Source organism: Manduca sexta, chromosome 19 (genome assembly GCF_014839805.1).
Source record: "Manduca sexta isolate Smith_Timp_Sample1 chromosome 19, JHU_Msex_v1.0, whole genome shotgun sequence".
Lineage (NCBI taxonomy): Eukaryota > Metazoa > Arthropoda > Insecta > Lepidoptera > Sphingidae > Manduca > Manduca sexta.
In genome coordinates, this window is record NC_051133.1 from 4,578,312 (window position 1) to 4,591,952 (window position 13,641).

The window sequence follows — 13,641 nt, forward strand, 5'->3', positions numbered from 1 at the left end:
GAATACCAAACAATACTTTGTCATTCAAGGTGTTAGATGGCGTTTCTACTTTTTATGGGCGGTTACCATCAGACGAATGGCGAGCTCTTTTCGTCCTTCAAAGGAGTTAAAAAATCCCTTTCTACTACAAATGAAATACCAACCTTGTATTATATACAGACTCACTGCTAAGCACGCGTCTCTACTTCTAAGAGGTTTAAAATCTTAATTTATCACGCTGGGCCCTTATTCTGTATGATAGTGTAAACGCGTAACGCGGCCGTGTCATGTTATCTTCGAGAAATGTGCGTGGAATGGTATTCTGTAAGCCAAATTTCTATAGTCCTAAACATGATGCGTTGTGTTACGTGCTTGTTACACACTGTCAAAATAACGTGCGGGATAGAGAATTAGGCCCCTGGTGTGGTACGTGTTGGTAGTCTTGACATGCTTCCATCATTTTTTTGCTCTTTATTAGGTCCACGAAACTGGTTACAAACACATAATATTCATAAAATAATGTTTTAATACAACTTTCAAAATATTTGCATCCTTCTGGAAGTGAACACATTTGTAATCCTTCGCCACTCTACGATATTTTAAACTAAATTTTTTAAAGTTAATGCTGCGGAACTCTACTTATTATTGAACTTATAACTCAAGCATATATCTTACGCATGTATAAGTATTTATATATAACGCGCAATCGTATATAAATGTGACATTTTCCTGCCTAAGGAAGTTCTGTTCGACGCTTGTTCCCTGCCAATCGTGTATTGGCACTTTAATTAAAATGGAAAAATATTTATTATTTTTGTGTTTAACGGCGTGTGTTTACTCGGCGACCGGTAATAAAGGTAATATTTTTTTTAATTGTTTATAAAATACAAATTCTGTCCCATTAAATCGAGTGCATAGCATTCGATTGGATTGCCTCCTGTCATATTATTATCTTAGATGATTATCAAGTTGTTATAGGAACGAAATTCCCTACGCTTCTGGTAGGTGTTATCTAAAACAAATATAGCGTCATGATAGATTATATATCGAGCATTCAGGTTATTTAGTAGGCAACAAAGTTTGTTATCCATCATTTTATTGTATGCTGAATACAGAGCAGGGATAATTTCTTCTTAACCTCTTTATAAAGGCATTGACAAATAAAAACTCAAGAAAGTATGCAGAAAACCTATTTAGAGCATACAATAATATATTTATATATTCCGAATATATTAATTATTAATTATTATTTGAATTTGATAACTCTTTTCAAACCTACCTTGCATGTACCTACCATTATTTCTGCACCACTTATAGATTCCCTGGTAGAGAATGATTGCGGCATTAATTACGCTTGCATACATTTGTATACGAAGTGCTAAATAAATAAATTAGCTATATTATAGTTCACATACTTTCAAAATCTGTATATAATATTTTGCAGTTACTAACCAGTATTTTTTATTACATTCGGCGTTAAAAAATGCGCGAGGAACTACTTTCCTGACAGGGTCTCTGGATTGCACTGGTTTCTTTAAATATTTTCTACATGCAACAATGTAGTATAAGAGATTTTTCTGCTAGTAAACTATAGAATAACCTTTTCCAAACTCTGGTTGTAATGATAAGTTACTTTTATTTATTTAAGGCTGATTCTAAATTCAAATTTCAAATCAAATTGTCAGTTCGGTTATCGCATTATTTGAGAGTGTGTTATTATTTTTATTCAGCTTAGAGGGACTGAATATGGATCTTATCTTAGGATTTAGAATATCTACACGCAGAATAACTAAATATCAAACCATATCAAATAGAAACAAATATATTTTGTGAATTTAAAAAACTCAGTGGACATTCAAATCCGCGATCATTTTTTTAGGCGATACTGATTTAGACGCCTCAGTTGCCAATTGAAGTTGTAAACATTAAGGTCCCGTGTGTTTCAACTAAGTATTACATCACAATAAATTTCCTAAGCAAATAAAAAAATATAAAACTATTAATTGATGACGGGACTAAATCGGATTAAATAAATTAACATAAAATCCAACATTGTGTTCAGTATATTATATTGATTCTACTCGTAATAGAGAAATGAAGTCTCTATTTCTTTATACGGTTACTGATTCCGGCCTACAGTTCTATGAAAAAATGTATAAAGGTGTTAAATCTTTACTATTATTCAACATATAAAATAAGAGAACTATAAATTAAAATACTATTTTTAATAGGTTTACTTTTAAGGATTATAAGAGTATAATCCTTAAAAAGTTTTACGGGCATAATTTAAAACTAGATTAAATATCCATGCAAATTAAATATAATTCGAATATGGAATTTTGGTATGTCTGCGCAATACTTCAGTAACCAGACAAACTGTACGTAGTATTTTTAAGGTAATAACAGTGAGGTCTTTCCGGTAAAATAAACATTCAAAACCAGTTATGACATGATTACATATTTATAACTTACTTCTGGTAATTCAAAAAAGTAGTAAACATCACGCATAAAGTTCATCGAACTTACTGGTTACATAGTTAACATAATACGTGATGCATCGTTGTTAAATTTAAGGAAATCTTTGCAGCTGCCTCTATCTGATCCCCCCCCCCCCCCCACGCCGACGTCTTTCCTGTTTCACAATTTCTGAGTAAATTCAAAATCACATAAATATATAAGCCGACCAATTACAAAAGTCATGTCTAATCTATGCTCCCAAATAAATGGTAATTAAATGAATAGTACCTACATTACCTGTTTAATGATAACTGTGAAATAAAGTTTACTTCATACTTGTGAAACAGGATACCAAAATCCTCCGATAAATTTTATACACTATATTTAAATCCAAAACTCGTATATAAGCACACACTTTATTTTACTAGCTCTTATATTAATGGATAGTCATCTTCGATAGGTATATTTTTTGTCATCAAGCTTTGGTGTCATCTGGTTTAATGGTCATTGTATGCTTTCGCGAACTAAATGTGTACTAGTCATCACTTCTAACGAGATCAGTGCACGGCCAATTTATATCCCAAAATTCTTGTGTTTCTTCTATTTCTGCGTATTCAGAACCCGTCCGAGGCAAATAATATTTTATCTTCTTTTATCATTACAGCACCATTCATAACAAAATGCAATGGGGAAGATTCGAAATGCATAACAGCCGCAGCGCAAACCGCTATCCCAATTCTGGCAGCAGGTATAGCAGAACTTGGCGTTGAAACAATGGACCCATTGAATATTGCGAGCGTTAATGCCAGCTCATCTAATTTACAACTTCTAGTTAAAGATGTGGTGGTCACAGGCACCAAGAACTGCCAGGCAGCAAAAGTAGAGTGAGTAGACGCAATAGTCTTTGAAATTTATGAACTTCTATAATATTGATGACTTATTTTGATACTTAACGCTTATATAAATAAAGCATTTATTCTCGTCTCGATCTCGACTCGTCTTTATGATATAAGACGACCAAATACAAAAGATAATAAATAAAGCGTATAATTATGCTATCAAAAAGTACCATTCAAATTATTAGCTGAACATTCACTGGTGGTGGCTATATCATTTTCTTAGACATTGTGGTAAAAATAGTAATAAGGAACACTGTTTTGTTAAATGCAAAGACATTATTCAAAACATTGTTAATTACGTAATTTCAATAACATTTTTCTCACGCTCTAACTGATGACACACTTGTAATTAAAACAATCTGAATAAAATTGTTAAATAATCACAAGCAATGCAGTATGAACATCCTTTGTGTTATCACAAGGCCAACGGGTCCATGATTGATTTAATTGTGAGAATTGGTCGTAATCTGAATTATTCTACATATTTTCCTTATTCCGTAACATTATCATTTAATTAGTCAATTAAATCAATAAATGCATGCATGATCACCTCATAGAATTTATTAATCTGCCTACAGTTGACCTACTTTATTGTCCTAGTAAATATCTCCAAGAAATCCACACGACGTCTTATAAATGGGCTGACGTGCTTCAAACGCTACCATCTCCAATAAACGTGCAACCAGATCTGTGTCCGTTTGCATACAAACGTTGCCAATGCGTATAAGAAATGTCCTTTGAATATCCTTATATGTTTGTATATATTTTTAATTTTATCAGACGTGGCTAGACTAGAATTGAAAGATTGTTGAAGGTGGATGAAGCGAGAGAAGTATGCCAGAATTGCAAAATGGTAATCCATAGTCTCTGCCTTCCCCTATGCGATAGAGGAGTGATAGTATGTATGTATGTAATATGACTAGCGTTTCTAATCATTAAGTAACACTATCTCCTGCTAGGCCATCATATTAAAGAGATCGAACGATTTCGAAGTATATGAAATCTGTCAACCATATTGATTTAACTATTGTCAAGCGTGGTAGACAAAGTTCTGAACCTTTTTATTAGAGGCATCAATATCAATAGTATATCAGGATACATACACGGTTGATGATATGCATATTTATTTCTTATGTTTACGCGAATGTTAGACATTAAAATTAAACTATTTTACGGATTGTATCGCGGTTTTTATCTTATTACTTTCTCCCGACCTTTCGAAGACTGCAGCCTTCGTGGTCACGGGGAAGTCCCCCCCGTGAAGGCATAGTTTTATTTCGATATCGATTTTATTGAAAAAGTTACTTAATTGATTTTTTCAGGACTTTGTTTATTCTCTACTCCCAACGTTTCCAAGATTTTAATTTTAAAATTTTTTCTGAACTAAAGTAACTAAAACTTTACAATATTGACATGGTTTTATTTCAATGTCAATATTTGTGTAAACATAAACAGTCTTACTTATAAACTTGTTTTAGCGTTAAGAAGTGGTTAAATATTACTTAAATAGCTGTCAATAACAACACCGGTTTCCTAGTTTAAACCTTATTTAGAGGCAAGATGGCGGGTTTTGACTTACAGCTGATGGAGTACATTTTTGTTTTAACTAAGTAGAGCTATGCGAATTATTTATAAGTAAGACTGATAAAATCATTATCCATGTCAAAAAGGAAGATAAAATGAGGCACAAAGTTATAAATAAATTCTTCTTCTTTTATATTATGGCTTTCTCCCGTTATCAGTCGGTGATTTGCGAAAATCGAGTAATAATAATGCGGATAAAAATGCGACTAAACAATATATATTTTTTTGACAAGATCTGAAAAAACGGGAAATCAATAAGTTGTTTATAATAATTTATCCAATTTTATTTTCAGACGGGATGTCAAAAATTCCAAATTGTTCGTCAATCTTCTATGCGATGCCACTATGAAGGGACAGTACGATATGAAAGGAAAACTCCTGTTCTTACCCATTGAAGGAAAGGGAGATATGCGAGTTATACTTAGTAAGTATAAGCTTCTCCTTACGAAGTTTGTGTAAATTCTTGCCTAGAAGACAATTTCTACTATGCACTTATCCTACAGAATCTTACTCTATGTAATTTAAAACATAGACGCATGTCAGCGGCGATAGCCTTGTTGGTTGTGGAACGGACTGCCGAGACGAATGTCTGCAGGTTCAAATCCCAAGGGCACACACCTCTGACTTTTCTAAAAAATCATGTGTGTATTCTTTGTGAATTTATCGTTCGCTTTAACGGTGAAGGAAAACATTGTGAGGAAACCTGCATACCTGAGAAATTTTCTATAGGCATTTCGAAGGTTTGTGAAGTCTACCAATCCGCACGAGGCCAGCGTGGTGGATTAAGGCCTAATCCCTCTCAGTAGTAGAAATATAATACAGGGCTGATGATAATGAATGTAAAACATTAATAAAATATTAAAAAGGCACCAATATTCTATGCAAACAACTTCGCAAACTTACACTTTAATATTGGTAAGATTATAACAAACATTTTCCCTTTATATATATCTATAGTTTAATCTGTATTATGATCTGTGTATTTACGTTAACGATGGAGGAAAATATAAGATAGAGAATTTCAAAAAGAAAACATTCTACATTAAACAATGGAATTACTCCGTTCAATTGCAGAAGAGTATAGAATACAAGATTATATTAAATATCTCTATAGCTACTAACAAATACGAGAAACACAACTTCAACATAAAAATTATCAGATGAGTCACTATGTTTATGCAATCGACTTATATTAATTTACTAACTTTTTCCCGCGGCTCCGCCCGCGTGGTAATGGTTTTTCGGCATAAAGTTTTCTGTTATAAAAGTTGTTCACGCTATATATTTTCCCGAGTTACAAAGCCTATGTTCTTCTCAAAGTCTCAAACTATCTCCATACCAAATATCATCTAAATCCTTTAGGTAGTTTTTGAGTTTCACGCGCTCATAAAGGCAGACAAATGCGGTGGGGGACTTTATTTTATAATATATATTTTTTTAAGAGGAATAAGTCCGTCATACATATTTACCCCGTTTTTGCAACATTTTTTACTACTGCTTCGCATCTAATGGTCATAGCATGATGATATATAGCCCATAGCTTTCCTCGATAAATGGGGTATCCTACACTAAAACATGTTTTCACTCCAAACCGGTAATTCCTGAGATATGTGCGATCAAACAAACAAACCCTTCAGCTTTATATAATAGTATAGATTCTTTTATAATTATCCAATACCATATACAACAATAAACTTGTTAACCTTTGCGACTTAATCGAACAACTATTAAAATACTCATAACAACTAGAAACAGCTCACCGACACTATCAAAGCCTTCAGAACCTCGAAGATAGTACGCAACCTTGCCATTAATTACATGCACTTCCCTCATCTTAAGGTCAATTAATCGTGAGGTCAATTGATGTCATTGTTACGTCCATCTCGTTACTTGAGATTAAACTTCGTGGAACTTTACTGATTCAATCCGCTAAATACTTTAATCGTGGGGATCAAAGTTTAGACTGCGTTAAATGCCGATATCCCTAAATTAGTTCAACAAACCCATTCTGATAATCACCCAGTTTAAGAACTTGGATTGATTACATGCACCGTCTATTTGGAATCTATTTGTAATCACTCCAACCCTCGACCTTCGTCTGCAGAATCACTTTGCAGATGAAACTATGGGTTACACGTACTTTCATATTTGCATTCTTCAATGTTCAATACCGAAAGTGGAATTAATATTAGGGATTTAAATTATTTTTATTTTTAAATCCATCCAATCCACGCTACATGCCACTGTAAATAAATATCAACATATCAAAAATATTTATTGTTTTCTTTAATATTAATAGCGCGATGTATAAAATGATCTTAAGAGAGGTTTTTAATGATAATTTGCTTTTTCTTCAGGAAAAATCCTTATCCATGCAGAAGTAGATCTCGAGGAGAAAGTTGGAAAGGACTCTAAGAATCACTGGAACATCAAAAAATGGAAACATGAATTTGAACTGAAGGACAAGAGTGAAGTCGAATTTGACAACCTTTTCAATGGCAATGAACTACTAGGTAACAACTTATAAACACATCAATATTAACTGGTAACAGTTAAGGAGTTTGTTTTGATCTCATTTACTAACGAACGAACTACGAACTATTTTTATGATTAACTACCATTAATTATAGAAAGTTACATACAGATAACCAAAATAATTGTCTAATTCCCATTTGCACTTTTGACCCTTCAACTTTAAACACTACAATTTAATTCATAGAGACATTTTTATTCTGAACAAAAAAAAAAAAAAAACAAACTTGAATATAAGTGCAGTTAAAAAAATTTATAATACCTAAGGATGTCTCTAATTTATAAATGCAATGCAATCTTGTGCTTTATTATTCGAATCTATAAGAGTATAAATGCATCGAATAATTGCAATCGCTATATCGACGCCGTACTATCATCCGACTGCGTTAAATTAATGTTGACAAGTATTTCTGAGATAAAAAGAAACTTATATGTGAATCCAGATCACGATTTATCTGAGTGCCAAATTTCATCCAAATTCATTTAGCGGTTACAATGTTCGCTTTATCAATAATTTAATTAGCATCTACAATATTGTTAGAGTGTAACTAATCGAGTTAACAACAATATATTTTGTCTACAACTCTGCTAATGGCGTAAGACCTGACTTTGTTATTCTTTGTTTCAGCTAAAACAGTCAAAGATTTAATCGCCGAGAATGGAAACGAAATTATCCTTGACATAGGACCTGAAATTATTAAGGCAGTCGTCGCTAAGGTTGCTAAGAACTGCAACCATTTCTTCCGCGCTGTACCTTTGGAAGAACTCGTACTGAGCTAGACATATCTCATTTATTGTTAATTTCTAATATATGTTAAGTTATAAATAAGAATAATGATTTTTTTTTTGTTTTATTTTCTATCCCTTGTTTCATTTGTTAGTAAAGTAAAGTCATAAATCAATGTAATTAGATGTTTAGACATCTTCTTATCTTCTTCTTCATCATTACCTTCGCTAATTTGTCACCGATCAACACTTACATTTCTATGAAACTGAGTAGATAAAATTGCCTATTCAAATGACAGTTCATAACATACCAGACGAGCTCTTCCTACCACCAAGTGAATTTGTTTTAAATTTTCTGCGATCACGTCAAATATGACCTTATGGGCTACCAATCCATACAAGTCTGTAATAAAACACTGGGAACTAAAATTAATACAATATTTTTACTCCAAATTCCTGTACGACATACATCACATTTGTCCCCGAAGGGGTAAGCAGAGGTTCAACCAGACTCGCACTTTTTGACATATGTGTTCCGCCCAAAGATGTTATAGCTGAGACTATCCCATATCCGACTCAAATTCTGGAATTTCAGGGATTCTGGGAATCCAGGCTGATAGTAAGTAGAAAACCCCAAATAATTTACCCAGCTCGGAATTCAAACCCGGGACCTCAGAGCAGTGGCGTACCGCACCCACAATATAACTACTCCATAATAACATAGCATAAACTACAATATAATACTACAGTATAATTATAATACAATTGTTATATTGTCACGGGTTTGCAAGATAATTGTTTAAGACAACATCCACACTGAACTGCGGTGCAATAAAAAATTATAGATTAAATGTGTTTTTGTACTAGCCGTTGCTTCCTAGTTATTAATTTTTGCGAATGTTGTAGTCATAGTGGAACATAATATTCTAAAATATAAACTACCATCATATCATCCTATTATTATTTAAGTAAAAGGCAAACAACACGCTATTTAAAGTCACACTGTAAACGTCTGATCATTGGTCTGCTAGTTATATAAATAGTAATTTTGAATGTCAAAAGCCTTGACTGAGGCGGAATCTCTCTTAATATGAAAGATCACCTAATTAACAATATGTCTGCCATTAGCTCCATACGATCATTAACAGATATTATAAATTGCATTTTGATGTCATAGAAATTATGATTTTCATCGCAGGACGTTGAACACTGATTAATGGTTTCAAAGACTCACCGAGCTTCATCGCTCGTTATCATAAATGCTTGCCACTTCCAATCGAGGCTCAGACGTTGCAGTATGAGTGAAGACAGAATAGTCTATCCATGTATTATGGATATGCATTGTAATTTGTAATAAGACGTTCGTCATAAAGTTTAGTGTAAAATATTATTAGGTTTTTGCTTAATGCCCGTATAAAATAACAAAAAGTTTGTAAAAAAAGAAATATGCGAACCGCCAAACGACGTATAAATAGTGGTGAACACAAAACTAGACTCAGTGCTGTATTGGTTGTAACGAATATATTATCTAATTATTAAGGATGTGTGAAAAGTCTTTGATATTCGTGTTCGCTATAATTTGTTTAGCGACCGCAGCACCACGTAAGTTTAAATATAATTTTATACCTATAATTTTTGTATACAGTTCCAAAGTACTGATCGATATAAATTCACTAACTCATAGAAAGACTGTATCAAATTTAACCTGATCAGTTTACTCGATACGATTTTTAATTTCTGCTTTAATGCATGATGGGATATCAAGCTATTCAGATATTCATTATACCAATTTTAGAATTTTTTCTAAAAAAAAACCGGCATTCATACTTTTGGACGACCAAAAGTTTGAGCTATAGAATTGTTTCTTCCTTTAAATTGAATTCCTTCAAGTCATTAGCGACCGGCATAACTGTGCCGACGGTCAGCGGTTTTTCTATATCTTGCCTATCGACATTATTTTTAGACTTCTCACTTAACACTAGGTGCAAGACCAAGACTGCTTTTTATTAAAAGTTTAAAAGTTTTTTGTTGTCTAATAATTTTGTATAACTCGTTACTCAGTTCAAAACAGGATTAACTTGCATTGGAGTCCTAATTATTCTTTATAGGCTATAAATGTCAAGACGATTACAAAAAATCTAAATTTCAAACATATTTTATCAAATGCTATAATGTATTGGTACAACCTAATGTCGAGACGGGAAAACTTCTTGCCAACGACGTCACTCTTGTTATAAAGCACGCTACGCCTTTACTAATATACTTAACCCCTTCCTCAGTATGATTTAAAATGTCACAATACTCATAAATTACACTGACTTCAACATCCTTCGTATCAGCACACAATAAAGTAGTAATACATTCAAGTGTCGCATGCTGTTTTACAAGTGATATGATAATAGTTGTTTTTAGTAAACAGACTCTTACAAATGACAATCTCACACCTAATTCAGGTTTATTAAACATAATGTAAATTATTTTCAGCATCATTCATAACAAAATGTAAAAAGGATGATAAGAAATGTGGAAAGGAATCGGCACAAGTAGCTCTCCCAATATTCGCTAAAGGTCTAGCAGAAGATAATGTTGAACAACTGGACCCAGTTGTATTCAAAAAGGTGGACGCGAGCACGCCCAATCTGAAATTCATTCTTTCTGACGTTACTGTGACAGGATTACAAAATTGTAAAGTCAAGAAACTTGAGTAAGTAATTATTGAAATACTTACCGCTAGGACAAGCGCAGTAGACTTTCATACGCTCCTAAAGTTACTGTTAATTGCATCATGAATCGGTAACCCTAATCAACTGTACCTTAGTGACTCCAACAGTCATGTCACAGAAGTAATCCACCTTGCAGTATAAAAGATGAGCAATTTGTTCAACTGATGATAATCCTCTCTATTGCCCACACGGTAGTGACATTAGTTAGAACTTCGAATTTCGAAGCAGTATGTATCCTTGCACTGCCTATCGCATTGTTTGTCAAATCTCATACTGACCAGTTATTAAATTGGCTACCAACCGAATCAGAACTATGCTCGTATACTGCAAGATTTTGGCTATAGAAATAAGCATTGTGACAGTATCAATTCAAACTAATGCTGGCCCACAGCAGAATATGTTGATTCATGTATGTTTCGTCTTTTCAGACGTGATGATGCCAAGATACATATTGAATTTTTATGCGAAGCTCAACTAGATGGAAAATATGATCTTAAGGGTAAATTAGCGACTTTGCCTATCGAAGGAAATGGACCCATGCACGTGGATCTCAGTAAGTGTCTTTGAGTTGTTTCATATACCATGGCGTTTATTACCATTACGCGTGGTTTTAAATTATTTTATAATCCTATCTGTAGTTGTTGTTCGCGTAGTTGCATACGTAGATACGCGACGATTCACAAAAAATAAATGTAGTGTTTAAAGTATTTGTTTCGAATTACTACCAAAAAAATGTACACAATATTAGATAAAAAAAACAAGTCTTTAACAAATGCTCGTGAAATGCAACAATTCAAATAACTTGAATAAAATTAACCAGTTTATGTTGGCGGCACATATAAATTACAATTTAATAAAATTAGAATGGGCTTTTTTGTTTAAATGACAATACTGCGAATAATTTTAATACTGACATGCTTTTCTTTAAACTTTAATTAAACAAGTTGCCTAACTGGTATTTATTTGTGACCTCCGCGGCACATAAAAAGTTTCCATCAGTTTCTTAACCACGAATAAAAACATTAATTTTTTTCCCTCATTTAAGAGGAGACACAGATCGACCTGAATCTTTATATTGAAGACAAGAAAGGAGATGATGGAAAAATTCACTGGCATATTACAAAATGGGATCATTCGTTTGCTTTGAAAGCGAAATCTTTTGTGAAATTTGATAACCTTTTCGATGGAAATGAAGTTTTAGGTGAGTTTTAATTTGATGTCATTATTTTTTTCTTTTAGGAGACAATTATTTGATCATAATATGTAACATTATTTTGGAATGAAAGTCTTTATTTAGCATTTTTTAAAAAGAAAACTAAAAATATGTTAGGCTGGTTAGTAGTTTAGGTTCATATTATTGATTTATTTTAGCCTTTCAGCAATTCTTAAATTTAAACATACATACGTAACTACTACGTAAGAACGTAGTTAATATTATGTTATTGTCTCTGTATTATTATTTTTTTATTAAAGTTCCATTTACAAACATCAATTATAGGATAACTTTACTTAATATACCCGGGTCTGTTTTCCTACACAAAATAAAAAAATAATAATGTAGGTATAGTGGTACGTTTCGTAGATGAAGTACTTAATATTTTTTTACATGCTCACGTCAAGTTGTTCGTTAACTTCTTTACTTTTTTGTTAATATATGTCAAAATCATTGACGTCATGTTGTTTTTGTGTGATATTTTTTATATTGTTACATAGTGAATGCCTTAGTTCGATATTACTATTAGTCAAAAATAAATGGATAAGGTTATTACTTATTACAATAACTTTACATATTTATTTCCTTACTAGCTGACCCGACAGACGTTGTCCCGTCTTAACTATGAATTTCCAGCGCGCATTCTGTCAATCGCTACAGTTATTTCTGCTGCAACAGTTGTTTTTTTAAATTTTCTAATTTTCCGCGCAATTTTTTGATTTTTTTCTTTCATAAGAACCTTCTCCTGACAATAAGAACACAACAAAAACAAAATATATTGAAATCGGTCCAGACGTTCACGCGTGATGGCGTGACGAAGGGAAATAGGGATTCATTTTTATATACATATATATATTGGTCTATTTTTATATGCTAGGAATTTATAATAGACAAGTAAATTTACCTTTCTATCATTTCAAGTATCAAGAACTATGAATGTCATAATTCGATAGTATTGCTGTTGGTATTTTGTTCTGATGGAAGAATAATTGTACCCGCTGCAATATACGGATAGCGACCACCGTACGCAAGGTGTAAAACCCGCCATGGTGGCTCACATAGGTGTCGCGATCCGGGATCAGGCTGTGTAAATTCGGTTTAAAGCAGGCCGGCATAATTCTGTCGACTAGCAAGGGATAATTATCTCTCATCGTTCAACACTACCTGGACTCCTACCGCTAACTAGTGCATTGAGAGTTTGCCCCGTTCACAAAATCTTGATACCACCGGACGATCTACTTCATTTAAACATATCATAATGGAGACTAATAGTAATTATTTTTATAGCTCAAGCTGTAAGGGAGCTCATAGCTTCTGACGGGAACGCTATCATTGGAGAAATCGGAGCGCCAATGATCAAAACGGCCGTCGAGAGGGTCGTGAAGAACTGTGAACGATTCTTCAAAGCCCACCCTGTTGAAGAGCTCAGTGTAGACTGAACCCTATGATAATATAAATAACGTTGTTTTTATTTGTACTAATTTAGAACGAATGTTTTGTTGTTTTTGAAATAAATTTTCGAAATATA

At 33.0% G+C, this 13,641-nt stretch overlaps 2 protein-coding genes across 2 annotated transcripts; both read left to right on the forward strand.

Annotated features, from left to right (window-relative positions):
• Positions 1 to 703: 703 nt before the first annotated feature.
• Positions 704 to 8,292, forward strand: LOC115446129 (circadian clock-controlled protein daywake). Its single transcript, XM_030172684.2, has 5 exons — positions 704 to 836; positions 3,101 to 3,320; positions 5,213 to 5,343; positions 7,277 to 7,432; positions 8,080 to 8,292. The coding sequence occupies exons 1-5, from the start codon at positions 773 to 775 to the stop codon at positions 8,229 to 8,231; spliced, it is 723 nt and encodes a 240-aa protein (XP_030028544.1). The 5' UTR covers positions 704 to 772; the 3' UTR covers positions 8,232 to 8,292.
• A 1,341-nt stretch (positions 8,293 to 9,633) lies between these two features.
• Positions 9,634 to 13,641, forward strand: LOC115446131. Its single transcript, XM_030172685.2, has 5 exons — positions 9,634 to 9,779; positions 10,662 to 10,881; positions 11,329 to 11,453; positions 11,946 to 12,101; positions 13,401 to 13,641. Exons 1-5 carry the CDS (start codon positions 9,719 to 9,721, stop codon positions 13,550 to 13,552), a joined length of 714 nt encoding a protein of 237 aa, XP_030028545.1. The 5' UTR covers positions 9,634 to 9,718; the 3' UTR covers positions 13,553 to 13,641.

What these genes read in the sequence shown, in the direction of transcription:
- LOC115446131 (XM_030172685.2), top strand. Translation starts at nt 9,719, where the DNA reads ATGTGTGAAAAGTCTTTGATATTCGTGTTCGCTATAATTTGTTTAGCG. An exon ending in TGTAAAGTCAAGAAACTTGA is followed by an intron (nt 10,882 to 11,328) that starts GTAAGTAATTAT and finishes TCGTCTTTTCAG; the next exon opens with ACGTGATGATGCCAAGATAC. An exon ending in CGATGGAAATGAAGTTTTAG is followed by an intron (nt 12,102 to 13,400) that starts GTGAGTTTTAAT and finishes TTATTTTTATAG; the next exon opens with CTCAAGCTGTAAGGGAGCTC.
- LOC115446129 (XM_030172684.2), top strand. Translation starts at nt 773, where the DNA reads ATGGAAAAATATTTATTATTTTTGTGTTTAACGGCGTGTGTTTACTCG. An exon ending in TGCCAGGCAGCAAAAGTAGA is followed by an intron (nt 3,321 to 5,212) that starts GTGAGTAGACGC and finishes TTTTATTTTCAG; the next exon opens with ACGGGATGTCAAAAATTCCA. An exon ending in CAATGGCAATGAACTACTAG is followed by an intron (nt 7,433 to 8,079) that starts GTAACAACTTAT and finishes TCTTTGTTTCAG; the next exon opens with CTAAAACAGTCAAAGATTTA.